Genomic DNA, 26,830 nt, shown 5'->3' with positions numbered 1-26,830 from the left:
GCATTTTCTCATAAAAACTTTGGAAATATGCTTTAGTGGCAAAGAGCTTTAATATGCTAATTTTAGCTAGTATGCTTGTAAAGAAATATAAAATAATTTTGGCATATAGATCGACAAAGTCAAGGATGGTATCAAGCTCAAGGCTATGATACCACACATGAACAGATCCATGGAATGTTATTGAAAATAAATTTGAACATGGCATTGTTGTCTTAGATTACAAGCTTACATTTTGTATATGCTCTTTTATATCAGTAAGACTATCTTAGTTACCTTTAGTCACACCTCTTTAAACCTATTTAAGGAAAAATAAATATTAAATACTCAATTATGAAAATCAAACAAGTACATACTCCTATATAATTATAAGATTGAGCACTGATGTCTACATGTAAACTTTTACATAAATCAAGATTTTAAGTACTATAATGTTTTATATACCAATCCAATATTTGTTCATATATGTTGTAACAGTCCGGCCCAACCTATTGTATATTGTCCGCTTTGGGCCCTACCGTCCTCACGGTTTTGTTCCTGGTGACACGAGCCCACTTCTAAGTCTGACGCCCCAAAACGCGTACAACAGGTCAGCAACCAGCACTACTTATAAAGCTTTGGTTATGGACACTCACTTTCGATGTGGGATATCACAATCCCCTCACCTTAAGATGAGTCATCCTCGGCTTTGATACCAAATGTAACAGCCTGGCCTAACCTGTTGTAAATTATCCGTTTTAGGCCCTACTGCCTTCACGATTTTGTTCCTGGTGACGCGAGCTCACTTCTAAGCCTAACGCCTCAAAATGCGTACAACAGGTCTGCGACCAACACTACTCATAAAGCTCTAGCTCTAAATGCTCGCTTCCGATATGGGATATCACATATGCAATAGTAAAACTAAGTCAATAATGCTTCCCCATACATTAAAAAATGTAAAAATAAGTCATTAGCCCTTCATTATAGCATGTGAGGGGAATCATTGTGGATTTGCACAATGTTCAATTTTTTTTGTCCTTAGATTTATTTTACTTCAATTATTAGACTTTTTTTTTTCTTATTTCCAACCTTTCACATTGCATCGATTGGTGATTGAGCCTGATAACTTGTTTTGTGCTCCTTTCTTTCGGGTTTCCACAGTCTTGACATTAATTTGTTCTTGATTTTTCAAGAAAGGATTTGGTTTATTGTTTGCGAAGAATTAAAAAAGAGAGAACCAAAATTAAAAGCGAGTTGAAATGACAACCCTTTATTTAATATGAAAATATTTTTCTATTTTGGTTCTTTATTTCTTCTTTTTTATTTCAGTCATAGAGTTTTCTTTTTTAATTTCATCCTTCAACATTATGTTGAACAATGATTTTGCTTGATGATTTGATTAGTGATACTTTCTTTTAGGTTATCACAACCTTAAAAAATATCTCGACATAAGTTTGGTTCTTGATTTTGCAAAAAAAAAAAAAAATAGTTTAGTTTTTTTTGAAAAAAATAAAAATTAGAGGACCAAAATAAAAATCTTAGAGAAAATGGAGCTTTTTTAAATACAAATTTGGTGTTAATGCCCTTTAGGTATAAGATCTTGTCCAAATTTATTTTTTGCCCTTTTTGTTTGAAAATTATATCGTTTAGTCCAATATTTTATTTTATTCACATTTTAATCACTAGGTTTAAATAAGGAGATGGAGTCATCAAATTACAAAGAATGAAAGAGAAAGATATTAATTGGCCACATTTTAACAATAAAAAGGCAATCTTAGTGTCAATGAGTTCCATTTAATGAAGAGAGTCATATTGAAGTCTTTTTAAATCTTCATTTTTCCTTAAAATAGTAGATTAGGGTTGAGAGAGAATTTTATTTCTCCATTTTGATTTGTATTGTTGAACCATTTTGGGGGTTTTTTAGGTTAATTAATTGGTTTTGGGTTGTTCTAGTGGTGTTTATTAAGTGTTTTTAGGTGAAATTGATTAAAATCATAATTTCTAAGAAAAATAGCACCCCTCTAATTTTCCGATTACTTTTGTGATGTTTCGAAAGTGTATAATTGTTTCCACATAGAATAGTTATATAATCAAAGGCTTTAGTAACAATGGGTTCAAATAGACTTTTCATGTTGAGAATTTTCTTTTCAAACCTTTGAAGATATGCTTTGGTGCCCTCATATTTTTATTATGTGATTGCAAATATCTCAATTGTAATCTTTTTAGTTGGTATGCTTGTAGTAAAATGGGAGGAGTTTGAGGTAGAGATCACCAAGTCAGTGATGGGTTTAGGCTTAAGGTTGTGATATCATAACCGAGTTGATTCGTGGGATGTTGTTATAAAAACTTTTCACATATCATTGTTGTCTTGGGTTATAAGCTCTATGATGATTTGCATGTTTTATATATGTTCTATTAGATGTGTAAAACCATCTTAGTTGTCTTCGATTACACCAAGTTAAACCTATTTAAGAAAAAATTAAGTACTCAATTGTAAAAATTAAATTAGTTAATATGCTTATATAATTATAAGACTGAACATCAATGTCTACAAGTAAACTTTTGAATAAATGAAGAATTTAATAACTATAATGTTAAATATATCAATCCAATATTTATCCATGTAAATAAAATATCAGCATTTCACTATGGCTTGTGAAGGAATCATTATGGATTAACAAATTATTCTTTTTTTTCCCTCAAATCTTTTTTACTTTAGTTATCCAACATTGTTTTTTTAATTTCACCTTTTATTGTTTTTTGAAATATCATTAGGATTTTAGTTTATTTTTAAGTAAGATTATAGTTTTTTTTATCAAGGGTTTTTTTTTTTTTTTTGCAAAGTCTATCACATTTGTTTTGTTATTTGGAATAATAAATATTCTATAACTTTTCTACTATCACCTATCCTTATTATCATGTAATATCTTTGAATAGCTCGTGAATTTTTAAAAAGTTCATTTTATTTTACTTTTTTGATAACTATCGATTTTCACTCAAGTTTCTTCTCCATCACTTACTTTTTTCACATTTTATCTATTTATCTTCTTCTTTTTTACACACGAGGGTAAAATAAAATTAATCAACTCAGGTAATTGAAAGAAAATATTTAAAAAAAAATGATAAACTCGTATAATTTATACAAGGGGTAAAATGAAATTAACTCAATTTTAATTCTTGGGAGCCACCAAGCATGACTAGCTGATTTGAGAGCTAGCGATGACCACACATAAACAGTGTGATCTACTGATCTTAGGCAGCGATGACCACACAAAAACGTGTCCTTGCTAAATACTTCCAGCAAAAGCCAAGTCTAAGACGTGTGAAAATAACGCGTACATCATTCCTTGAAAAATTCGCGTTCTCCTCTCAAACATCACGGTCCACATATACTTTCTTTTTTTCATATGTTGAGGTTACTTGTTCAATAACGGTATGGCCAAAACCATTATGATATGCTTTGAAGACAAAGCTCTAATGTCTTTCCCTATCATTAATTGTAACCGACTCTCAAGATTGTGGCTACTGTTTCTTGTAGTCACCTCCTTTTTAGTCACTACTCTCCCCCATGGAGCTGAAGACATCAATGATAGTAAAGTTACAAACATTGGCGCCATCATAGATGTCAATTCAAGAACCGGGAAAGAAGAGAGAACAGCCATGGAAATAGCAGTTCAAAAGTTCAACAACGGGTCACCAAATCACAAGCTGTCTCTTTACTTTCAGGATTCCCGGAGTAGCCCACTTCAAGCTGCTCGTGCTGGTAATATTCTTCTTCTTTTTTGGTCTCACTTTATGATATATGGTTCCATGTACTTTTAACGTTTAGCCATGACAAGAGTGACTACACTAATGTTGCTCCATGAATTATTCTTGCAGCTGAAAAGTTGATTGAAGAGAATGAAGTGGAAGTGATTATTGGTATGGAAAGATGGGATGAGGCAGCTTTAGTTGCTGATATTGGAAGCCAATTTAAAGTTCCAGTTATTTCATTTTCTGCACCTGCCATAACACCACCATTAGCATCATCTCGTTGGCCTTTCTTGATAAGAATGGCTCACAGTGATTCTAACCAAATAAGATGCATTGCATCTGTTATTCAGTCTTATAACTGGAGGAGGGTTGTGACTGTTTACGAAGATTATACATATGGTGGCGATGCTGGCATGCTGGCTCTTCTATCTAAGGCTCTTCAAGATGTTGGTTCAGAGATTGAATATAACTTAGTTCTTCCACCATTTTCCTTCGTATCTGATCCAAAAGATGTTGTTCGAGAAGAACTGACAAAACTACTAAGTGAAAAAATACAATCTCGGGTTTTTATCGTGCTCCAGTCATCGTTTCCCATGATGATTCATCTGTTTAGAGAAGCTAAGAAGATGGGATTTGTAGGAAATGACATGGTATGGATACTTACAGATAGAGTTACAAATTTCTTGGACATAGTTAACACTTCTGTTATCCACTCCATGGAAGGTGTTCTGGGAATTAAGAACTACTATTATGATAATACGAGTTCCTACCAAACTTTTCTTACCCAATTCCGGCAGAAATTCATATCTGAATATCCAGAGGAAGGTTACTATGAGCCAGGATTCTATGCTCTACGAGCACATGACAGCATTGCTATCATCACTCAGGCCATGGACAGACTGTCTAGTAACACTAGCAGTCCAAAAGTGTTTCTGGATAACATATTAACAACCAAATTTGTTGGTTTAAGCGGCGAGATAAATGTCAAAGCAGGTGAGTTGTTGCATAGCCCTATGCTGAGGATTGTGAATGTGGTTGGAAAGAGATACAGGGAGCTAGATTTCTGGATATCTGAGTTTGGATTCTCAAACCAACCTGTGGTGGCAAAAGGTGGAGCTGAAAATAGTACAGAAGCTATAAGGTTGAAAAGGCCGGTGATTTGGCCGGGCGACCTACAACGTAATCCAAAAGGCTGGTTGATGCCTACTGATACAAAGCGGATGATTATTGGTGTTCCTGGTAGGACCTCATTTGAGAAGTTTGTGAAAGTATCAACAAACGCTGCTGGTAATAAGGAATATGATGGTTTCTGCATTGAACTTTTCCATAAGGTGCGAGAAGTTCTGGAATATGATCTGCCTTATCAATTTGAACCCTACAATGGCACCTATGATGATCTGGTGGATCACGTGTACAACAAGGTAAGAACTAAATCCTCTAATGTGTAAACATTCAAATTTCTCCATGGTGATCATATGATGAATAGCAGCACTACAAGATGATTTTGTTGTTTCAGTCTGCCATAAATATTTGTTTTGTTATCTTGTGTATAACCCCTTTATTCATAAAAGAACCTTTTGAAATTTCTTTTGATTCCCTTTTTTTCATAAAAGAATCTTTTTTAGCACTACAAGGTTGCTATGCAGAGATTTGACCAGAAGTTATTGACTGATAATAATATAACTTGCTGCTGCAACTCAAAGCTTAGCCTAAATGATTAATTAATAAGCTGGATAATTTAAACCAGACAAAGCCTCAAAGTCAAAATTGTCCAGCACAATAAAATCAGGAATAATAGAAAATGGAGGGGAAAGATTATTGTAGAGAACAAGCAAAACCTATTTTGACTTATTCTCCAACACTTTTCCAATCATTGTTTGAAGTTTGACTTGGTCCTCTAAAGGAGTAAAGAAGCAAGGCCTACGAAACTATTTTATCTAGATTAGATTCTGTGTTTTTGTTCGATTTTATTATATTTCTAACAGATTGTTGCTTGTCATTTGTGCTAAAAAATTTTTAAGACATTCGATGCCATTGTCGGTGATGTAACCATACTAGCCAACAGATCAGATAAAGTTGAATTCACACAACCATATGCAGAATCAGGATTGTCAATGATAGTTCCGGCAAAGTCTGAAGAGTCAGCATGGATGTTTATGAAGCCTTTCACAAAGGAAATGTGGTTGGTCACTGGTGCTATACTGATCTACACAATGTTCATAGTTTGGTTCTTGGAGCATCACACCAATCCTGAGTTTAAAGGCCCGTGGAAGAATCAGATGGGCACAGCTCTGTGGTTTACTTTCTCTTCTCTTTATTTTGCACACAGTAAGTAGAAACTGTAAAACTTGAAGAATTTCTTGTGCCATCCACTTAAGATTCTTGAGTATGCACAAGAGAAAATATGTTTCATCTAGCATTGGCAGCTCCAATGCATTATAAACAATGGTTCACATTCATAGCTGTGGATGGAGATATTACTCGATTCTTTATTCAGAGTTAAAATCACTCATAAGACTACTGTTTTTCTATATAGGGGAGAAGATATACAGTAACCTCACCAGAGTGGTTCTTGTCGTGTGGCTTTTCGTAGTATTGATCTTAAACTCGAGCTACACTGCCAGTCTCACTTCAATGCTGACCGTCCGACGTCTGCAGCCAAATGTTACTGATATTGAGTGGCTGAAAAGGAGCAGCTTAAAAGTTGGCTGTGATGGAGATTCATTTGTACGGAATTATCTGAAGAATGTGCTTGGATTCAAACCAGAGAACATCAAGAATGTTGGCAATCAATACAACTATGAAGGGGAATTTGAAAGTGCCTCCATATCTGCTGCCTTTCTTGAACTCCCATATGGGAAAGTTTTCATCGGTCATTACTGCAAGGGATATAGTGCAGCCACACCAACCTATAGATTTGGAGGACTAGGTTTTGTGAGTTCTTGATTGATTTCGATCAAAATTTTCTATCTCTCCATCTTAAATAGTCGAGCAATTACTAGCACTCTTCAAAGATGCATTTCCCCGCATAAGTGACTGATTGAATACTGCTCTGATTCTGTTTCCAGGTATTTCAGAAAGGCTCTCCTATCGCCGCAGACGTTTCCAAAGCGATCCTGAAGCTATCAGAAAACGGAGAGCTGAAAACTTTGGAAGAAAGGTGGTTTGCTCCCTCACGAGAGTGCTCAAGCAGTGCAACTGACAATGATATAACTGAAAGCTTGAGCCTGCAAAACTTCTGGGGTATCTACATTATAACTGGTGCCACTTCGACCATTTGTTTTCTCCTATTTCTATTTCGATTGCTGAAGAATTACCACCATCAACAAGACGAGGACAGAGGCAATGCAACTCCAAGTGATAAGAGTGTTTGGGGAAAAACAGTTACTCTAGCAAGGTATATCTATCATGGAGAGACTGTTATCCCAGGAGGATCTCCAATTTCTGCTCCTTCCCCTGATGTCTATGAATGGAACTCTTCGAGGAGGGAATTCACTAGTCCTGGAGACACTCCAGAGAATCTTCAGCCCTCACCACCAGCTGAAATTGAAGTTGTAAATATTCCAGATTTTGACACCAAAGAAAACAGCAATTAGGTCTGAAACCATCACTTTTCCCATGGTAAGTGTAATTACTTGTGACTCTAGTTTTACATCTCACAGGTTTACTGTCGTTTGGAGATGTGCATTGAATCGGATCTGCAGTGCCTTCTTAGGCCAGCGAGAATATATAATATGAATAGCAAGCTACAAAAGCGATCCTGAAGGCCCACGGGTAATCAAAGATGTCTTTTCGATCGGTGAATATAACTTGTAGAAAATTGATTGGTTACTGTTTATTAATGTAAAATATATTTATTATTAATAAAAAAAATTTATTATTTTTAATATTTAATTATATTTAATTAATTAATATAATGTTTAATTAATTAATCTAGAGTAAAAAATAAAGTTCATGAGACAAAAATAATTTGCAAAAAGAAATTATAAAATTATTATAATTATAAAATTCTTATTGTATCAAAGTATTGTTTCTAAATGTTCTCGGTCAATGTTTTATTAAAAGTAGATATTAATTAGAGTTTTTGAGACCGATGAATATTATGTTTTTTTTTATGAAAGAAAGTAATTTCTCTCATAAACTAATGCATGAAGAATACATGGAACTAATATGTAAGTTTTTATCAAATGACATGTATATTAAATTGACCGGCAAGAGAATTCCATATGGATATATCAATTATGTTTATGAAATGGCTCGTGTGATTGTTGTGCAAGTTATTTTTATACTCTTAATCACTAAGTTATCCTATATAAAAAATGTTATACTTTGATCTTGACTACATGTTATCCTAATCAAGGCTAACAAACATACAGATATAGATTATAACATAAATTATATGAAGATTTTAAGTAATCAAGAGAGGATTCATCACCCTATGTGGATTAGAAAAAATGTTCATCTATTATCAAATAGTATTCTTTGTGAGATCTTTGGTCAAGATGGAATGAGTTTTGACAAAAAAAATTCAAAATCTTATTAAAATAATCAATGACTATATTGTTGATAACTAAAATGACTTGACAAAGCAAACATACTATATACTATAATGTCTAAATCGAAATATTATTGATAAATAAATAATAATTATACTGAGAAACTAGTCACTGACAAGTTAAGTCAAACTACTTATATTTTTCTAATATTCAAGAGATCATGATAAATTGTTACATACTGTACTTGATCTTCAATTATAAGTCAGTCATTTATTGAGTTGATAATAAATTAAGTTATTTAATTTATTTAATCTTTTTTTATTTAGAATTATGATTTATATTTGGATCAACTTATTAGAAAACTAGCAATCCCTTACTCCTAAAAGGGCTTAGGAGATTTCTCATTGGTGGTTTGTGTAGATTATCATTAGAGGTTGGACACTTGAATGACTTGTGGTTTGTGACAATCCAGCCTTGAAATAAATATTCAAAGCCGAAAAAAATATATGATCTTCAAATAATCTTCGCATAAACCATAAACAACTCTAAATTTGTCTAACATGATAAATGGTGTTTTTGACCCTCTTCTTATTATGGTGTTTAATCCATGAAATAAGTAGAAGATTCATTAAGTTATGGAACTTACCCTTCTATAATGTTATGTGCTTCCAATGCCAATAAAAAGTAAAACATCCAATGGTATTTAACATCTAGAAAACCGCCAAATAAAATGTGTCCCAAGCCAAAATATTATAAGTATTGCCTCATCCTAGACCATCATGAGGAAAACTATAACGAAAATCCTTTTTATCTAGCATTAACTTAGAACCACGAGCATCTAAAGTACCTTATACTAAGATCAATGTTATTGTATGTAAATCTAAAGCAATATAGCATGATAGATTGGCTAAGCTAAGGAAAAATAATAAAAAATAAAAATAGCATTGAAATTTATTTTTATTGACCAATTCGAATTAGCTCCTTCCTAAACACAGCATACAACTCTTCGAGTGTGCTTGTTCCCCCTTTCTTCCTTACCATGACAAGTCTTTTTGAAATAAGTGCAACCTATAATTGGTAAATTCATAGTTTCAATTCCTACTCCATGCATACCAATGGGACCTTCCAATAAATCTATTGGAATTAGCTCTATATTAATGGAATCTCATCATCCATACATAACAAATTGGTGTGGTATATTCATATCATAACATATGAACAATAAGAACTAGCATTCTTATCAAGACTAGAACTCTAATTCAACAAACCCCGCTTTTATTTTCTTTTCTTTTTTCAAGTCATGTTTCTAAAGTCCATAAAGAGTGATAAATCCCTAATTATATTGTCTTTTTTAGTCATAAATTGCCAAGGTGGAGTGCAGTAAGGGCATAAAGAATTTCATGTGGAGCAGTGAAATGCGTAAAGATTGAAAAGAACACCAACGGTGAAAACACTATATTGGGCTAACATTGAGAGACAAAAACTATGGGAGTGAATGGGATTAGATACCCTAGTAGTCATAGCCATTAACAATGGATACTAAGTGTTGCGCATATCAACCCATGTAGTGTTGTAGCTAACATGTTTAACTGGGGAGTACATTTGCAAGAATGAAACTCAAAGGAATTGACGGGGGCCGAACAAGTGGTGGAGCATGTGGTTTAATTCTATGCAAAGTGAACAACCTTGCTAGGGCTTAACATGTGGTAAATCCTCTTGAAACAAAATGGTGCCTTCAGGAATGTGGACACTGGTGGTGCATGGTTGTCGTTGGCTCTTGTTATAAGGTGTTGGGTTAAGTCCCACAATGAGTGCAACCCTCGTGTTTAGTTGCCATCGTTGAGTTTGGAACTATGAGTATATTGTTGGTTATAAGTCGGAGAAAGGTGAGTATGATGTCAAGTCATCATGCCAAATTTTAGGCTGCAACTCGCTTACATGAAACCAAAATCTCTTGTAGTTTTCAATCAGCCATATGGTATTGAATTCAGTCTTGGGCCACACATCGCTCGTCACACTAAGGAAAGTTGGTTTAGAGCAATTATATTACATAAACCTAGTTCGATCCTACTCTTCTAACAAAACCATTTTCTCTTGAATCTCATATTTTTGTAAACCCTTGTTTTTATTTTATTTAATTTATAATTTAGCATTATCTCACATGATACAATCAATCTAAATGTGTGAAGGTTATAGTCTAAATCATTGCATAGAAATATAAGTCTTTGGTTGATCTAAGTTCATGTAATTTATTTGTTATTAATATTTTCTTTTGGTTAATCTTTGAATTGAATAAAATGGGAATCATTCTATAAAACCCTTTTTTTTTTCTTACAACTCCTAATCTGTTTTACTATTCTTCTAGATCTAGTCCAAAATGAACTATTATAGAGGATTTATTGAAATTATTGAATTCAAAATATGGTAAAGTAGCTTTGGGGTGGGGAACTAATCCTTTGATGGGTGTCAGAATGACTCTATTTGCGATATTCATATCTATTATTTTGGAGATTTATAATTCTTTTATTTTACTAGATAGAATTTCAATAAATTAGATTTACTAGAATCACTAAATTCTAGCTTTTCAATACAAGTCATATCTTTTTTCACAAATATCATTGTGTTCAAATAATATGCAAATGCAATTAATATAGTTTTTTTTTTTTTTTTCAAGAAACATGGAAACATAGATTGAAAGAGTTTGAATTCAAAAAAAAGATAGACGTGTTTTTCTTTATACCTTTATTCTCAAGCCGGTTTAGGGTAAAAATATGAAACAATTAATTTATCTGGACCTCTTTGGCTTTATATCTAGAAAAACAAATTGAGTATATGTTTCCATCCTTTTCATGCTAGGATTGGAAATCTTGTGTTTACCATATCCATATGAATGAGTCATTGGGTTGCCGTAAAAAGAAATGTTTTGAATCATTGCTATTTCAGAGAGCAGAGTCATGGCGAGTGAGAAAAGTCCACGCGATCACAACTTAACAAGCTCTTATTTCACATTTAACTAGTTCATATGAAGAAATTACTTGTGAGACTAGTGATCTTCCGTGGATAGTGCGTTATGACGTGTGCATCCTGGTTCTCGGAAGGGAAAGGACATCGCTGACCAAGTTCCGGTTGGAGAGTGATGAAACCCATGCATTATTATAAGAAGACCTATGCTCCAGAAAGATATGAAGCAACTATTAAATACTTTCTTACATAAACCACGAAAAAATACAAAGGGATTCTGAATAAACAAGCCTCTAAGTCTGCTGCTGAGTGACAATTACCAACACAAAATACAAGCAAAGCATGCCCCCACTAGCATACAAGGAATCAGAAGTCCTGAAATGCAACTTTGAGCTAAATTAGTCAGGATTTGGGAGGGAACTCAGAGCCCTATATGGTTTCCAAAATCCAATCTACGGGGAGAAGCTCATAGGAAATTGGGGATATGATGGTGTTAGTCCACAACAAATCAGAAAAAGTCAGTTCCCTCTTATGTATATATCAATCTCATTTGACCCGAGAATCTTAGTGCATCACTGACTCCTGCTGGATATGCTTCTAGTACAGCTCAATCACAGCCAAATTCCGGTTCATCTTTTTTTCCGGTGGAAATGCATCCAATTTACCAAAAGCCTCTTCCTCTTCCCCTTCCACGACCACCCCACCCCCTGCCCCTGCCTCTGCCCCTTGGACCGCCTCTTCCACCATAGGATATACCTTCCAATGCCCTGTTAACAAGTTGATTTGGCATGCTGCCAGCCCCACGACCCTTTTTTGCCATGTTCCCAGAACCATTAGCAGCAGCAGCGGGTCGTTTCGCTCTGCACACAAAAATACATAGCCTAAGAACAGATCTGCTATTTCAGAGAGAGAGAGAGAGATCTGTACAGAAGAATAGGCTCGTTCAACTAACATAACATTTGTAGGCATTGCCATGCAGAAACTTTATGGGAGTGACTTTCACTTAACTTATTTCATTTTTATGGGCAAATATCACTTCCTATAGTTGCCTCAGACACAAGGGACATTGTCTAATCACTCACTCCAAAGACAAGAGCCCTGTCACTTTGAGTGAAATTGTTATCACTCATTGCAAAAAGTACTAACCTCGTATTTTCATTAGCTTAGTCCAATAACAAAAATCCCACGATGAAGTACATTTAGCCCATCATTTTCTTGATGTCCATCATTTAAATCCTTAACCAAATCTATGACAGAAGACTCCATCATAACAACTAGGCAAAAAAATAAAATCAAACAATTTCTAAATTTAAGGCTGACAACGGAACATTTGAAAAAATGATAGGGGCACAAATACATTTCACTCCTTTTCCTTTTTAATTAACCAAGATCATTTCCAACTTGCCAAAGTTTATAATATAAAAAAAAAAATAGAACCAAAAACAAGAATTAGACATCTCTCATACCCAGCCTGGACGGTAGTGGAAGGCACAGAAGGTTTTGTTAATTCTTTCCAAGAGAGGTTGACACTCTTATCTCCAATAAATGATGGTATCTTTGAATGCAATGGCTGAAAATTGTAGAACAATATATGAGTTATTGATGCTTCGATAATACATAAGCATGGAATTCACTTTCTCAAAATTTCATTCTTTATAAACCTTTGTCATTGCCAAAATGTTATTGCAAGTACGCAATCCAGTTGTAGTGTTCTGTTTTTGTGTTTTCTGCACATTACAATATAAACATGTTTGTAAGATACCGCTATGAAAAGCTACATAGAAGACAATAAAATCTCCATATCCTGAGAAATTAACTTACTATGCTATCCTTTGCTTCATCAGACTTTGCAGCTGCCATTGCTTTGTTGTGTTCAGCCATTCCCTGAGTTAACTTTTTCATGGTAGCCCTGGTTAGATCTTCTACACTACTCAACCTGCATCATCAGACACCAAAAACAATGTGAATGGAGGACCCATATTAGAGCTACAGAAATATTACAAAGTCGTTAGGTTCAAAACCATGAAAATTGTTTAATTGAAAGAAGGGAAAATTAATAAGCCCTTCGACTACTAATCACAGCTCCCTTGGAGTTTGAGACGGAAGCTGTTTATCTTTCTTTTTTCTCTCCTCAAGTGAATTCATTTCATAAGCTCAAAATTTCTCCATTTTAGAGAAGTTTCCTCCAAGACTAACAGCATGCATTTAGAGAAATAGAAAGCACTGTCATTTTAGACAGGGTGATGAAGGCAGAATGGTGAAGAATAAAGAACAATTTCCTATCTGCACCAATTTAGAAATAGCAAGGTCACACCAAGAATTACAAAACAAAATAAAAAAAATGATGGATTACAATTACAGAAAATACTATATTGTTCATTTCAAGTTAAAGAACAAGAACCACTCAATTAATTCAAAAAAAAAGTCGGAAATCCACTTTTGAATTAAAAAAAAAGCCACCTCTCAGTAAATTCTGTGTAAAACTCAGAGAAGTCCTCCCCAAGTCGATCTGATGGCTGGCCAGTCACAATCTTGTAACCACACAGGCTGTTTGTAGCGTTCGGAGCCTTTAAAACAACAAAGATCAAAATATGCATCACAGAGCTGATACATGCAAGAGTATGCTAGAAAATGTAAAATCATGAAACTACAACCTTATGAGCTAAGTGGTGAAAAGCATATAACAAACACTCAACGTAAGTAAAGTTCATCTCTTCTCCACTCTTCCTCCGCGGCATGTATTTCTGAGTCGGAAAAAAAAAAGGAGAAAACATTACTATATCAGACCACAGTCTGCATCAGCACGTAAGTTTTTGTTATATGCAGAATGTTTAGAAAGGTTTTTGCAATGAAATATGATAAAAAAAATCCTTCTCATGTACATAAAACTGAAATCTGAGAGAACAAACACACAAGCATTACTGTGTCATTAGAAGTGCATTTGATATAATAATTTCCTTATTCTTTTGTAATCATCTTGGACAAACAACAAAAAGAAAAAGTTACCTTCAGAAGCTGAACAACAGAAGGGAGAATCTGGCGTGAATCCTGTGGCAATGTAAAAGGTGAAATTTCTGCAAGTGCTTTGAGCAAATCAAGCTTTCGTTCATCGGGCAACTAGCAAAAAGAAACATTATTAGAATGGACAAGTTCTTGTCCAAAGGCATATGCAAGAACAAATGAAAAAGGTCAAAAGAATAAAGATATCTAAAGATAATGAAGAAGCAGAAGGTAGGCAACTACCTTGTCAAAAACAGGTACGATGTGTTTGTTCAAATAATTGAGGAACCTGCTGCTCGATGCACCCCTCTGTGTTCAAAAATTAATGGGGACAAGTTGTAAGGTGAGGAAAAGATGCAAAATACACAAAATCCCAGTAATAAGAAATACAGTCCATACCAGGAAAAATGGAAGTGCCATATACAGGCATGATATCAATCTGTCAATATGGTCTGTATCCGAAACCTGTGTTTTGATACCAATTCAAGTCACTTTAAAGGGATTTTTATAACATCAGGTAGAAAAAGAAATATTTGCCAATACTATGTATTTTGAAGTAAAATGACACATGCATTGCTAAAAACCATGAAGAATCAAATCCATCACTTACAACTGATTTCTGAAAAAACCATTACAGTTTACAACACCCAGCATATGAAAATATAAGTAGATCACATGTTCAAGCATGCACAAATAAACATTGTACACAACTCATTAGCTGATTAATTAATGAAGGAAAGAGGAAAACACCATAAAACAGCAACCACAAAAGAAGTATGACTTAAACATGAATGAAAATGAAGTTGGAACAAAATACAGTTTTGATTTTGAGAGAATCCTCTAAATCCTGAATCTGTTATAAGAAATATAAAAGATTGTCTCGTCAAACAGCCCTGCTAGGCTATTTGCACTAATTAAAAGTCCTAAACTTATCCTTTCAGAAAAAGAAATCACTAATTCAAAAGTCACAAGCTAATCAAATGACAGCTCGAGAATTCAAATGTCAACAGGATTTCTGATTAAAAGAAGTTAATAAGGAAAGCAAGAATATTCTTCCAAAGCTCATGTATCACATATACTCTCAAGCTTTTGGAGATGGTATTCTTTCCAGCATGTTTAAAGTCTTCTGTTAAGCAGTATAGAATTACTTCTGAAAGCAATTAATTATACTATTCTTGGAAATTTTAGATAAGTTACAAATGTAAGGGCTACATCTTCCAGCTTAAAATAGAAAACTATGTGGACCAAACACATCTTAAAATTTCTGGTAGAATTAATCTTATTCGGGGCAATAATAAAGCTTCCAAAGCGTATTTCATCAGATTTCCTAACCCATTTATTCTTTAATTTTGACACAAGGAGCATGACCAGAGGCATGAGTGCATGTTACACCATGCTGTTACAGGTTACATGGTGCATATAATAGAATCAAGCTATCTATATATCCACACATACAGGAAACAAGGAAAAAAAAACAGCCTCTGAATTTGGATTATACCACAAGGCATTATTTTCTTGTATCTAATCCTCAATATTCTATGAGTTGCTAGAACAAATCTACTCTGAAAGGAAACGCACAAGTTTCTATTGTTGTTTAAGAGCAGATTTTGCAGTTATTACATAGGAAGTTGGTGTTCCATATTTCACAATGAAGTACTTAAATTAAGAACGCAATTCCAACAATCACTTACATGAGTCACATCAAATGCTGAATCTAAATCAGCCTGTCCTTCAATTATTTCAACTAGTTCTTTCATGCGTTCTGAAGGCGCTTTGTGTCCAAATATGCCCAAAGTTTTTAAGAAGTCCATAAACATTCTGAACTCTGCTCCGGTTACATCTTCTGAGCTCTAAAAGGAAAAAATCAAACTAGTCATGCATACTGTAATGGAACAGCAGAATTTAAAGTTTCATAGAAATAACCGTAAAGTTATAAATACCTTTTTAATCAAATCAGTTATATGACGCTCCATTTCCTCCTGAGGTCTCAGGAGTTCAGCTTTAAGTGGGAAAACCTGAGAATGGAGTTATTAGTCCTCAATTGCTGGCAAAAGCAAAGCAAAATAACATCATCCATAACACATAGCTTAGGGTAATCTTCTAACCTTATCTCTTACAAAGCTCAGAACTTTCTCACGAATAAGCTCATCCGTGCTTGGTTCTTCAACGGTCCCAATATGTTTGAATAAGGCAGACAGAGATGCTGCATAACAAGAAGATATACAATTTGAGAAAAAACCAAAAGGATAAAAGAGAATCCACAAAAAAGATGTCTGTCACATGGATAATTAGGAATAGTCAAGCATGCTTTCATTTTCTTTTCTTTTCTTTTTTTCTCTCCTAGATGAAGGGCAGAAATCTATTAATTCATCCACCTAGAGTACAAACCATTGTCAAATAGTCGAAACCAAGATAAACAACCAATTAAGTTCATTAATTATACTTCATATGAAATATGTGCAAACTAGTAACTGACAAAAATTTAAAAACTCATCCTATTAGCAAAAATGCTTCCCAGTATTCCACTGCGTTGTCAACCCAAAACACAAACAAAGAAATCCTTTTAAGAATTCAGGTTGATTCTTCTTCCTAAATGTTCTTCTGCTTCACCCATATCTAATTTCATTTACATGTGCACCAAACATAGAATTGCAGCTTGAGATGCACTTATTATTAACAAGATGTAGTTTGCCTTTTCTTCAGTTTGTATTTATCAATACCCCAAAGTTGGGAAGAAGTCCACAATTCTAAATGGATTTGTCTATATGAAAGAAATGCTATTCTCTTTGAAACAATTATAATTTTCAAGAATCCATGGTGACATAATACAAACAAGGTCGTTTACAAATGTGCTGTTTAATAGCAATAGCAATACCAATTGCAGCTTTTTGAAAACATGATTCACCATTGACCTGGTCCAATACGGATAACATTTGCCTAAATCAAAACCATGACATTTCCACCTTCGAGCATCAAAAATAGAAGTCTGAAGCACAATATCTATCAACTGCTAAATTTTACAGATTCTTATAACTTAAAGGTGCTACAGCAAAGCATGCTACATTTGTTTTGGTTGAAAATCAAAAGCACCTGATGTCACTAAGGGGGGGAAAACAGCAGAATTCTTGTGCAAGCATATTCTAATTTTCCCAAACTTCTGACCTTGTAAGTTGGAACTATACAAGATATGTATCCTAGAGTCCAAAAGATAGTTATTGTATACTTATTTGCACATTATATGATATGCATCCAGATTATTTAACCTATCTTAAAGATTTACCTTTCACATCCTGCCTCAACAGGGACATAAGGGCTTTATGCACAGCATCCCGCTCCACAATTTCCTCTAAAACCACCAAGAGAAGTCAACAAAAAATACATGCTACACCAACAAAAGTCCCCTCTCAAAATTTCTTTTTTTAAAAAAAAAAAAAAAAAAAAAAAAAGTCTGATTACCAGCTGCAAGGAGTTGCACAAGAATATCCACAATTTTGGACAAATACTCGGGTGTATCCTTGCAGAATAACGGCAGTCCCCTAATCGCTTGCACCCGAACCTGCAAATGACCATTTAACACTTGATTCCGTACAAAAGGTGAAACAGTCCATGCTAGTTAACTTGCTAAACAAATGCCTAATCAAATTTAATTCTTCAAAACACGAGGAAAAAAAAAAAACCTAAACCGTGTTCAAAAGACATAAAAATGAGAATTAATAGAAATAAAACTTTGTAAATTATATGAGATACACTAACCGCGAGCTCTTCTTGCTCAATCAAATCGATTTGCGTCTCGACAGCTTGACTGGAAAGCTCGGGGAAGAACTTGAAGAACCTAGGGATTAGCTGTGCCGCCAATTGCTTCGCTTTGATGCTCGTTTTAGCTGCATCCATAATCCCCTGGTAATCCTTCACATTCTACAAGAAATAAAAAAAGCAAGTTAAAATCACATAATTATAAAATGATTTAAAAGAAAGGAAATTCAAAAATAAATAAATAAGTAAAAATAAAACTCTAGGGTTCACCTGAGATTTGTCTTTGGACTCACTGAGACGCTCGCCAAACTCGTAAAGTTTCTCGATGTGGCTGCCGTCGGCGGCGATGGTGGTGATGGTGGAGTCGGTCATTTGAAGAGAAACTGAGAGAGAGATTCAAAAATTGTTCAGAAGAAAGAAAATGACTAGTTCTAGTATTTCATTGGATTTATTTTTCATATTTAAATAACTGAAGAAAGAAAGAAAGAATAATAATTTTAAGTTTTAAGAGATGGAGACGTACAGATTAAAAAAGTTTCAGTTACTAGAAGAGTGGAGTGAGAGTGAAAGAGAGCTTCCAAGGGTGGTTTCGTTTTGATTGATTGATAAGAGAAAGAAAGATAGAAGAAAGACCTTCATCGATCACGCGGAGTCTGCAGGTGTTATCTTCCGAACTTTAACGGCGTCGTTTGCTTGAATCCCCTCACACGCTTGGCTTTGCTCTCTCTTGTCATCTTGTTTTCTTTTAAAGTTTCAAAATTCAAAAATTATTTTTAAAACGTTTTGAAAACAATTTCGAAAAAAATTATTTTTATATTTTTAAATTATTTTAATATATTAATCTCAAAAATAAATTTTAAAAAATTTATCTTAAATATATTTCAAATAAATAATACTTTGAAAAACAACTATTATCACAATATTAAACAGGCTTTTATGGTGTTTTTATTTTAGTGTTTCAACCAAATTTTTTATAAATTTTAAATTTTTAGCTATAAATTATTATTTTGATATTTTTGGATAATTTTGATGTGCTAATGTCAAAAGTAAATTTTAAAAAAATAAAAAAAATATTATTTTAATGTATTTCCGAATAAAAATAAATTTTGAAAAGCAATCGCTATCACAATGTCAAATATTATCTTAGGAGGTGTTTGGCATAGCTTTTGCTTCTACATTTAGGTAATTTTAAAAAAGTTTTTTTGGCTTGAAAAAGACATTAAACTAATATTTTTTTAGTATATTTTTTATGGTTTTGATGTGCTAATATAAAAAAATAAAATACAAAACTAAAAAGAATTTATTTTGATATATTTTAAAAAATATCATGCATCACAATCTTAATCATCCTCTTGGAATATAAAACAAATCGATCTTGGTATTTAAAAGTGACAACTTGTAATGAAAGTTGTCAATTCTATTTTGTTTTGATTAGGAATGACTAGTAAATTTAAGTTTTATTTCAAAAAATAAAATAAAATTAAATAAATTAAATCTTATTTAGAATCTTAGATCATTCTAGATTTTTCATTTAAATTTTAGCCAAGATATTTCAGATTTATTATTCATTCTAAAAACTTATGTCTATGAGATAGTTGTTTGCTTTGATTGAAGAATGTTGTTTATAGGTTGCAATTTTTTGTCCTGCATATTTAGCATGTTGTCTTAACCTAATAATATTTAAGGTGTGTTTGAGAATATAATAGTGATTGTGATTTAAAGTATTTTTTTGTTTAAAAATATATTAAAATAATATTTTTTTTATTTTTAAACATTTATTTTTAATATTAATGTATCAAAATAATCTAAAAATAAAAAAATATTAATTTTAAATAAAAAAATTAAAAAATATATATAGTTTTAACCACCATTCCTAAACACACCTTTAATAACATACGCGTGTTCTTTATGGTGGATGCAATTTGCCTAGTTATTCATGAAAGTAAATCTCTCACTGCCCACCTTAATGAGCTATGTTTATTCTGAAAGAGCTCTGAGCTCTCTCGTAATTTTATTTTTTTTATTTTTTATTTTTTATTTTTGATTAACGTGGTTGTTCGAGCCAACTTGCGCGTACTTCAATTAATCCCACGAGACCCTGAAGTTAATAATCATGTAAGCCTCTAATGGCCATTATATTAGTAACCACATGACTCGAACTTGAAACCATAAAGAAAGCAAATCTTTTAGTCTCAAGCTCTTACCATTGACCACCTACTAGATAGTTAATTTTTTTATGATTCAACATGCTAGCTAGGGGTAATACGAAGCCAATATGAAGTTTTTGCTCCATGCATCATATATTATATATTAACACATCTACTCATGCTAAAGAATTTGTGAAGGCTAACACCATTCCGTTGATTTTCCTTTGAGAATGATTGATAATATTAATCAGGAAATAAGTATAGTCTGATTCTTGATGTAATGGTGAGGTCAATCCTGATGCAGAACTTTAAGAAATGCTCGAGAGTGTAGTAATCATTGTATTTTAAAATGTTTTTTTTTTTAGAAATATATTAAAATTTTTTTTTTATTTTTTAAAAATTATTTTTAACCTCAATACATCAAAACAATATAAAAAAATAAAATAAAATTATTTTACTAATGATTTAAGAGTAAAAAATATCCAGCTAAAATGTTTCAGAGCTAAAATTTATAATTTTAATAAGATAAAAAAAATTCAATGACAACCTTGTCCTACTCATGTTTTTTTCCTTGATTATGACTTCATAATTTGAATGTAAATTGTTTAGATTAGTTTTGTAATGTGAATTAGGTTTAGGAAATAATTTAAGGTTTTTTTTTTTTTTATTAAGAAATGAAACTGTAGGTGGGCTATTTCACACCTTTTAAATTTGAATATTGCATTTAAAGGTCCTCCACTCCATCTATATCATCATCTAAGCTTGGAGTGTTTTTGAAGGTCATCTATGATCACAAATGGGGATATAGATATATTATCAATTATTAAATTACTATGGATAAGATAAGGAGTTTGCTTAATGCAACATTAATTTGTTATTAGCTATTATCAATTATTAAATTACTATGGATAAGATAAAGAGTTTGCTTAATGCAACATTAATTTGTTATTAGCTTAATTTAACTATATGTTTAATCAATTTTATTGGATGATTATATACTTGAATTTTTTTAGTTTGAAGTTATTTATTTACATGACATTAGTATGTCATGAATACTTATAGTAATGAGAAATAAAAAGGTTTTATATTTATCATTTTTTACTTTTTATTCCAAAGTTAGTCTATAATATTAAAAATAAATTAAGTTTAGGCTTAGCTTATTTATACGTTCAATTTAATTTAATTGAGACAACTTATGCCTCAATTGTCATAAACACAGAATATAAGGTTTATTTTATTTTTTTTTTTTGGAATTAGATTCTATTTGGTATAACTTTTGTAAATTGAATTAAATTATTTTTTATTTTTTTTACTCAAAAAAGTCATAGATATGCTTTTTTAGAAATTACTTTTCCCTTTACTCAAAAAATAGTTAGAGAATTAATTCAAACTTTTACTTTAATCAAAATTAAAAATTTTTAAACTCTAACTTATTGATTTTAACTTATACTAATTTCTTAAAAAGTGGAAAAAAAAAAGTTCATTTGAGCCAATTTTTGCAAAACATACTTCTTCATTTAAGTTATTGAGTTAAAATGGTTCTTTGATATGGTATTAAAGCCTTAATGCTCAAACGGTCATGAGTTCAAATCTCACCACCCCCATTCTCTTTTCTAATTAAACATGGAATGGCTCAACAAAATAAAATTATTGATTTAAACTATGTTGATTATTTTGATTATAAGTTTATTATTGTCATAAAGGTAGATGTATTCAAGAGTTATGTGGAAATAATACATATTAATGATGCAGATTTGATGTTTGAAATTTATTATTATAGAAGCTAATGGAAGCGAAATAATTTGTTAATTATTATTTCTTATACAAATTTTAAGATGAAGGAACTCAAGTGATTGTCTAAAATTGTTATACTCCCAAAGCAAAGAAAAAAAAGGTTGAAAAGTCTTGATTAGACATCTATAATATCAAGGCAAAAGTAATTTAAACTTGATGACGAGTTTTTTTCAACCCGGAAAGATTGATGCATGAGGTTTTTAAGGAAAATTATTCTCCCTTAATTATTTTATTTTTTTTCATATTTAATTTAGGAAATTAAATAATATGCTTAATATTTTTTTTTACCTAGTCTATTTAGGACTTTTATTACTTTTCCTTATTTTCAACTCTCCAAACTACTTGAAAATAAATATTTAATAATAAAATTATGAATTACAGTTTTTGTATGTCCTTTATTTAAAAAAATTTAATTGTTTTTTTTTATTTATTGTCTTTCTTATGATGTTTCTGTTTATGTCTGTTGGTATCAAAGTTCTGCTTCAAATATCAATATTAACTATGAATTCTAATTATATGGTATTTAAAAAAAAATTATTTATGATTTAGTTTTTTATATTTTTTTTAGGGTTCATATCACCAATTAAATCGGCTTGAAAGATACTTCGAATGATTTTTAGTAAAAATTCAAGAAAATCAAACTTCATTTGAGGAAGATACATCAAATGACTTGAACCATTACTTTTTATTTTTATTTCTTACCAATTTAACTAAGTATTATTTCGAGGTTGTTTTCTTCTAATTTTTTATTAAGAAGATCAAACTCATTCTTTATTTATAAAGACATTTGAGGAAGTAATTTTTTATTAATATTTCAAGTTTTATAGTTTTTTTTTTATTAAATATAAATAAGTCTTAACTAGCACTAAACATCTATTTTTAGTATATTTTAAAAAATAATTTTTATTTCATGACATAAAATATATACAAATATAAAAAGTCAATTTATATTTAGTAATGTCATATTTGTAGTTAATATCAAAACTTGGCAAAGGTTAGCTATGAAAGTCTAAATTAACATATAAAAGGGAGTGAATAAGGTCTTATTTGACACTTTTAAATAATTAATCTTCAACACTATAAAAGTTTAGCAACAACTATCAAATATGAAAGGCACATATTAAATAAAATAGAGATCAAGATAGACACATCAAGTTTATAGTGGTTCGAAAAAATTTCTACTCCACTGCTTGAATCACTATTCAAGTATTCACTATTAACTTATTGTCTTCTTAACAAGTGAGACCTTACTGATACACTGATAGTTTTATAGGATTAAGATTATAAAATCTTTCACTCACAATATATTACAAAGATCAAGATCTTAACCTTTCAATAAATCTCAACCAAAGTTTTTTTTTTTTCAAATGGTTTAAGTATCACATACACTTTCACAATATATTTTCTCTCAAAATGATTTTTTACACCTTACAATAATAAAAAAAGATTACAATAGATTAAACTTAAGTCATTAATGAATATTTCTAGCTTAAGAATATGAAAGAGAGGATTGATGCAAATACATTTTAAAACTTTGAGGAGATTATAAAAATAATTAAAGCTTTTAGATAAAAGAGTTTGCAAGTATGAAGTTTTTGTTTCTTACATAAAGTGAACATGTAGTATTTATAGATAAAAAGAGAGCAAGTAGTCAAACTCACAAACCAAATTTCGGAGTTCAACATTTTGGTTTTTTAAGATATCTTATCCTTTTAGAAATGGCTAGGTGACTCTTTTGCTAGAAAAAAAAAAATTGTTTATGATAAAAGTTTTGAGAGTAAAACAAGTTAAATATTAAGTTTATACAAGCTAATTCTTGAGAGTAAAACAAGTTAAACATTGAATTTAAGACAAGTTAACTCTAGAGTTTAAAATAATTTAGGTAAACTCTTACAAAGTACTAGTTAACCATTTAGTTGGAAATGGACAAGAAACTTTTTGATGTAATAAAAAAAAACAATAAATCATTTGATCAAGTTTATGCTTTTCATTTAAAAAGAATAATAATGCCAAAAAAAATATGATAGGAGATTTTCTCATGAAAATATTTCTCAATATGTATTAATTGGCAATAAAAATATTCTTTTGAATAAAAAATTATTAATGTGATGCCAAATTAAATCTTATAAAAATTTGAATACATAAAATTAATCTTAGGCATCAACAAGTCAAGTTTGCATCCAATAATCCATTTTGCTCCATTTGACATAATAAAAAAAATCCCTACAATATCAAATCTTGACATACATATTAAGTTTATTAAATTGTTGTTATCATCAAAATTATTAAACCATAGGTGCTAAGGACCTTTAGGCCAACAAGTTATGGGTTTCTTTGAATAAATTTAAAAATGATAAATATAGGGATAGAAATGAACTAGTTGAGGGCCCATGTATTACCGTGGGAAAACATTTTGAAAATGTAATTAAACCCACCCAACTCCGTTAGGTCAATATAGTGACTTGTCAACCCAACCTGGAGATCATGCCGAGCTTTAATGTAATTTGAATAAGAGTTAACATATTATGACCTAACAGACTAACGAGTGACTTGTAGCAAAAATTTGGTTTGAATTTTTTACAAAAAAAAAATCATAAATGATGTTGATTTAATTTTCTTTATATAAAAATCAAAATGACAATATTTTGAATTGATCTTAGTCAAATTAGGTCAGCCCACCTAATACGTGACTTAGATTATGGTCCTGATCGGATTTAATAACCTTGTATTTTGGATTTAATTTTTATTTAATTAAACAATTATAAAAATAGACATTGACATGAAAGATAATGAATAAAACTATATAAAAAAAGTAGTTTTTTCAATTTGAACTCTATTTCCTTCCACGTTCACCTCATGATCTCAAAAGCAAGTTAAAAAAAAACCCACTAATGCTCTGTTTGTTTCAAGGAAAACGAATTCCTGGAATTCGTTTTCCTTACTTTCCCATATTTGGTAACAATATAGAAAAGTAAGTCAACGAAAACTTAATTCCAGTCAACATAAAATAGTTACTTTGATGAAGGAAAGTGTTTTTCTTCTGATAAAGAAAGGAAAACACTTTCCTTTATTTATTACAACTATTTTAACAAATCACGATCTCTCTCTTTCTCTTCAAAAGTGATTGGAAACAGAACAATTACAGAAGTATTTCTCTGGAGAATTGAAGCATTTCACTTGAACAATATTTCAAGTATTTTTTTTCTCTATTATTTTCTTTATATGTTTTTATCTTTTTTTCATAGATCTATAAAATTTATGCCATAAATCCATTTCCCTATTCTTGAGAATAATCTTCTACCCGTATGTTTTCCATAACATTTTCATAACACAAATCAAGCTACAAAAAACACAATTTTTCCATTCATCACTCACATTCGACATTTTTATTCTGAACAAATAAACCAAATCAAGTGCAGAGAAAGGCATTGAAAATCCCCAAACTGTGTTAATCAATCTTCCCCAAGCAAAAAGCATCCCCTCCCGTTACCTCATCCCCAATCCACCACCATATCCCAGGTGGAAGCTCTCTGTTTTTTTTTAACAGTAGCCGGGGGAGAGAGGGAGGAGAACTAGGAAGGAGGAGCCATGTTGCCCCTTCAATCTTTCATCTTTGTCCTGCTTCTGTCTTGAATTTTTGCTTCTTTGTGCACAAAAGGCGAGAGAAATAGAGAGGGAACACGGGGAAACCGATAGATCGACCGAGAGGGAGAGGGCAGGGAACATGGGAATCGACCGAGAGGGAGAGGGAGAGGGAGAGGGAACAGGTGACAGGGGAATGGGAGAGGAGAATTGACAGTGAGGGAGGGGGAATGGGAGAGGGGAATGGAATTATAAGCTTGTGAAGTCAGGGGAAGGAAATTTGGCCTCTGCGTGTTTGTTTCTTGTGAAATGAAAATGTGAAGTCAGGGGAAGGAAATTTGAAGGCTGCGTGTTTGTATAATGTGAAATGAAAATGTGAAGTCAGGGGAAGTGCAAATGTGAAATGAAAGAGATGATGAGAGTTTAGCAGAGAATGTGATGTGTTTGTGCGAGAGTTAGTAAGCAGGGTTTTAAATAAGCTTAAAGCTTTTTGTTAATTTTTTATTACTTGGTGATTTATATATCTCTATATTCATATGAATGATATAAATTTACTTGTTGTTATGTAATCATGTGAAATGACTACCCTTAATTATATGAGATCATATTATTATTGTGAATACATGTTACATTAATAAGGAGAATGTATAACAAATAATAAACATTGTTTGTAGCTTCTTTCAAGCATAATAAACTAATTTGGCTTTCTTCATATGAAAAAAAACAAACTTATTTTCTTTTAAAATATTAATAGGTTTTACTTAAAAAATATTTCACATGCTTATTTTTATATAATATGATATGACATATATAGTTATATTTTATAAAACAAGATATGTATGAATATAGGATATAATAATAATAAAAAAATTCATCATTATACTTTTTAGATTTCATTTTTTTTTATTGTAAGTGATTAAATATTTATATTAAATATTTTTTATATATTAGATAAACCTGGAAAAAAAATTAATTCATTAATAAATTATTTTCCAGTTCATTTTTCATAATACAAACAAACACTAGAAAGTGTTTTCCAAGTTCATTTTCCATAACACTGTCAAACATCAAAAAAATACTTTCCTGAAATTCACTTTCCAGGAATTCACTTTCCTAAAAGGAAACCACTTTCCTGCAAACAAACGGAGCCTAAAACAATGTCTCAATACCTTGTATGTGATTAAAGCAAAGATTTATAAATGTGATCAAATAATATTAAAATCCACCAAAAAAATTTAAGAATTCTTTTTTTGTTTTCATTGAATATTCCCGAGATATATTCCATTTTTTATTTTTGCATATTAGATACATTGTAATAAAAAACAATTGTTACATTCTCATACAAATCTAGAATATTATTTAAAAACC

At 31.5% G+C, this 26,830-nt stretch overlaps 2 protein-coding genes across 3 annotated transcripts; one reads left to right on the top strand and one right to left on the bottom strand.

Moving 5' to 3' along the window:
- Positions 1-3,387: 3,387 nt before the first annotated feature.
- LOC118033065 (glutamate receptor 2.7) lies at positions 3,388-7,616 on the top strand. 2 transcript variants are annotated; one of them, XM_073408687.1, is made up of 6 exons: positions 3,388-3,739; positions 3,856-5,150; positions 5,751-6,057; positions 6,266-6,663; positions 6,798-7,283; positions 7,392-7,616. In XM_073408687.1, the coding sequence occupies exons 1-6, from the start codon at positions 3,412-3,414 to the stop codon at positions 7,491-7,493; spliced, it is 2,916 nt and encodes a 971-aa protein (XP_073264788.1). In that variant the 5' UTR covers positions 3,388-3,411; the 3' UTR covers positions 7,494-7,616. The 2 variants fall into 2 exon arrangements, with proteins under 2 accessions (XP_073264788.1, XP_034893800.1); XM_035037909.2 differs by having other exon boundaries at positions 3,389-3,739; positions 6,798-7,325.
- A 3,792-nt stretch (positions 7,617-11,408) lies between these two features.
- On the bottom strand, positions 11,409-18,621 carry LOC118033066 (apoptosis inhibitor 5-like protein API5). The gene is made up of 17 exons (XM_035037910.2): positions 18,463-18,621; positions 18,210-18,322; positions 17,940-18,101; positions 17,643-17,742; positions 17,467-17,532; positions 16,292-16,389; positions 16,127-16,201; positions 15,878-16,036; positions 14,586-14,651; positions 14,430-14,495; positions 14,193-14,303; positions 13,841-13,930; positions 13,647-13,753; positions 13,008-13,122; positions 12,848-12,913; positions 12,653-12,756; positions 11,409-12,046 (listed from the first exon to the last, which is right to left on the bottom strand). The coding sequence occupies exons 2-17, from the start codon at positions 18,309-18,311 to the stop codon at positions 11,848-11,850; spliced, it is 1,686 nt and encodes a 561-aa protein (XP_034893801.1). The 5' UTR covers positions 18,312-18,322; positions 18,463-18,621; the 3' UTR covers positions 11,409-11,847.
- Between the last annotated feature and the right edge of the window lie 8,209 nt (positions 18,622-26,830).

The sequence above is a fragment of the Populus alba genome, chromosome 4, assembly GCF_005239225.2.
Source record: "Populus alba chromosome 4, ASM523922v2, whole genome shotgun sequence".
Classification (NCBI taxonomy): domain Eukaryota; kingdom Viridiplantae; phylum Streptophyta; class Magnoliopsida; order Malpighiales; family Salicaceae; genus Populus; species Populus alba.
This window is presented reverse-complemented; position numbering and strand designations above follow the sequence as displayed.

Bases quoted from the DNA above. Each gene is read 5' to 3' on its own strand.
- LOC118033065 (XM_073408687.1), top strand. From the start codon at position 3,412: ATGGCCAAAACCATTATGATATGCTTTGAAGACAAAGCTCTAATGTCT. The intron at 3,740-3,855 runs GTAATATTCTTC...TTATTCTTGCAG, and splicing joins ACTTCAAGCTGCTCGTGCTG to CTGAAAAGTTGATTGAAGAG. The intron at 7,284-7,391 runs GTAAATATTCCA...TACATCTCACAG, and splicing joins CACCAGCTGAAATTGAAGTT to GTTTACTGTCGTTTGGAGAT.
- LOC118033066 (XM_035037910.2), bottom strand. From the start codon at position 18,311: ATGACCGACTCCACCATCACCACCATCGCCGCCGACGGCAGCCACATC. The intron at 18,102-18,209 runs GTGAACCCTAGA...TATTTCTTGTAG, and splicing joins AGTCCAAAGACAAATCTCAG to AATGTGAAGGATTACCAGGG. The intron at 12,914-13,007 runs GTAAGTTAATTT...TGTAATGTGCAG, and splicing joins ATGAAGCAAAGGATAGCATA to AAAACACAAAAACAGAACAC.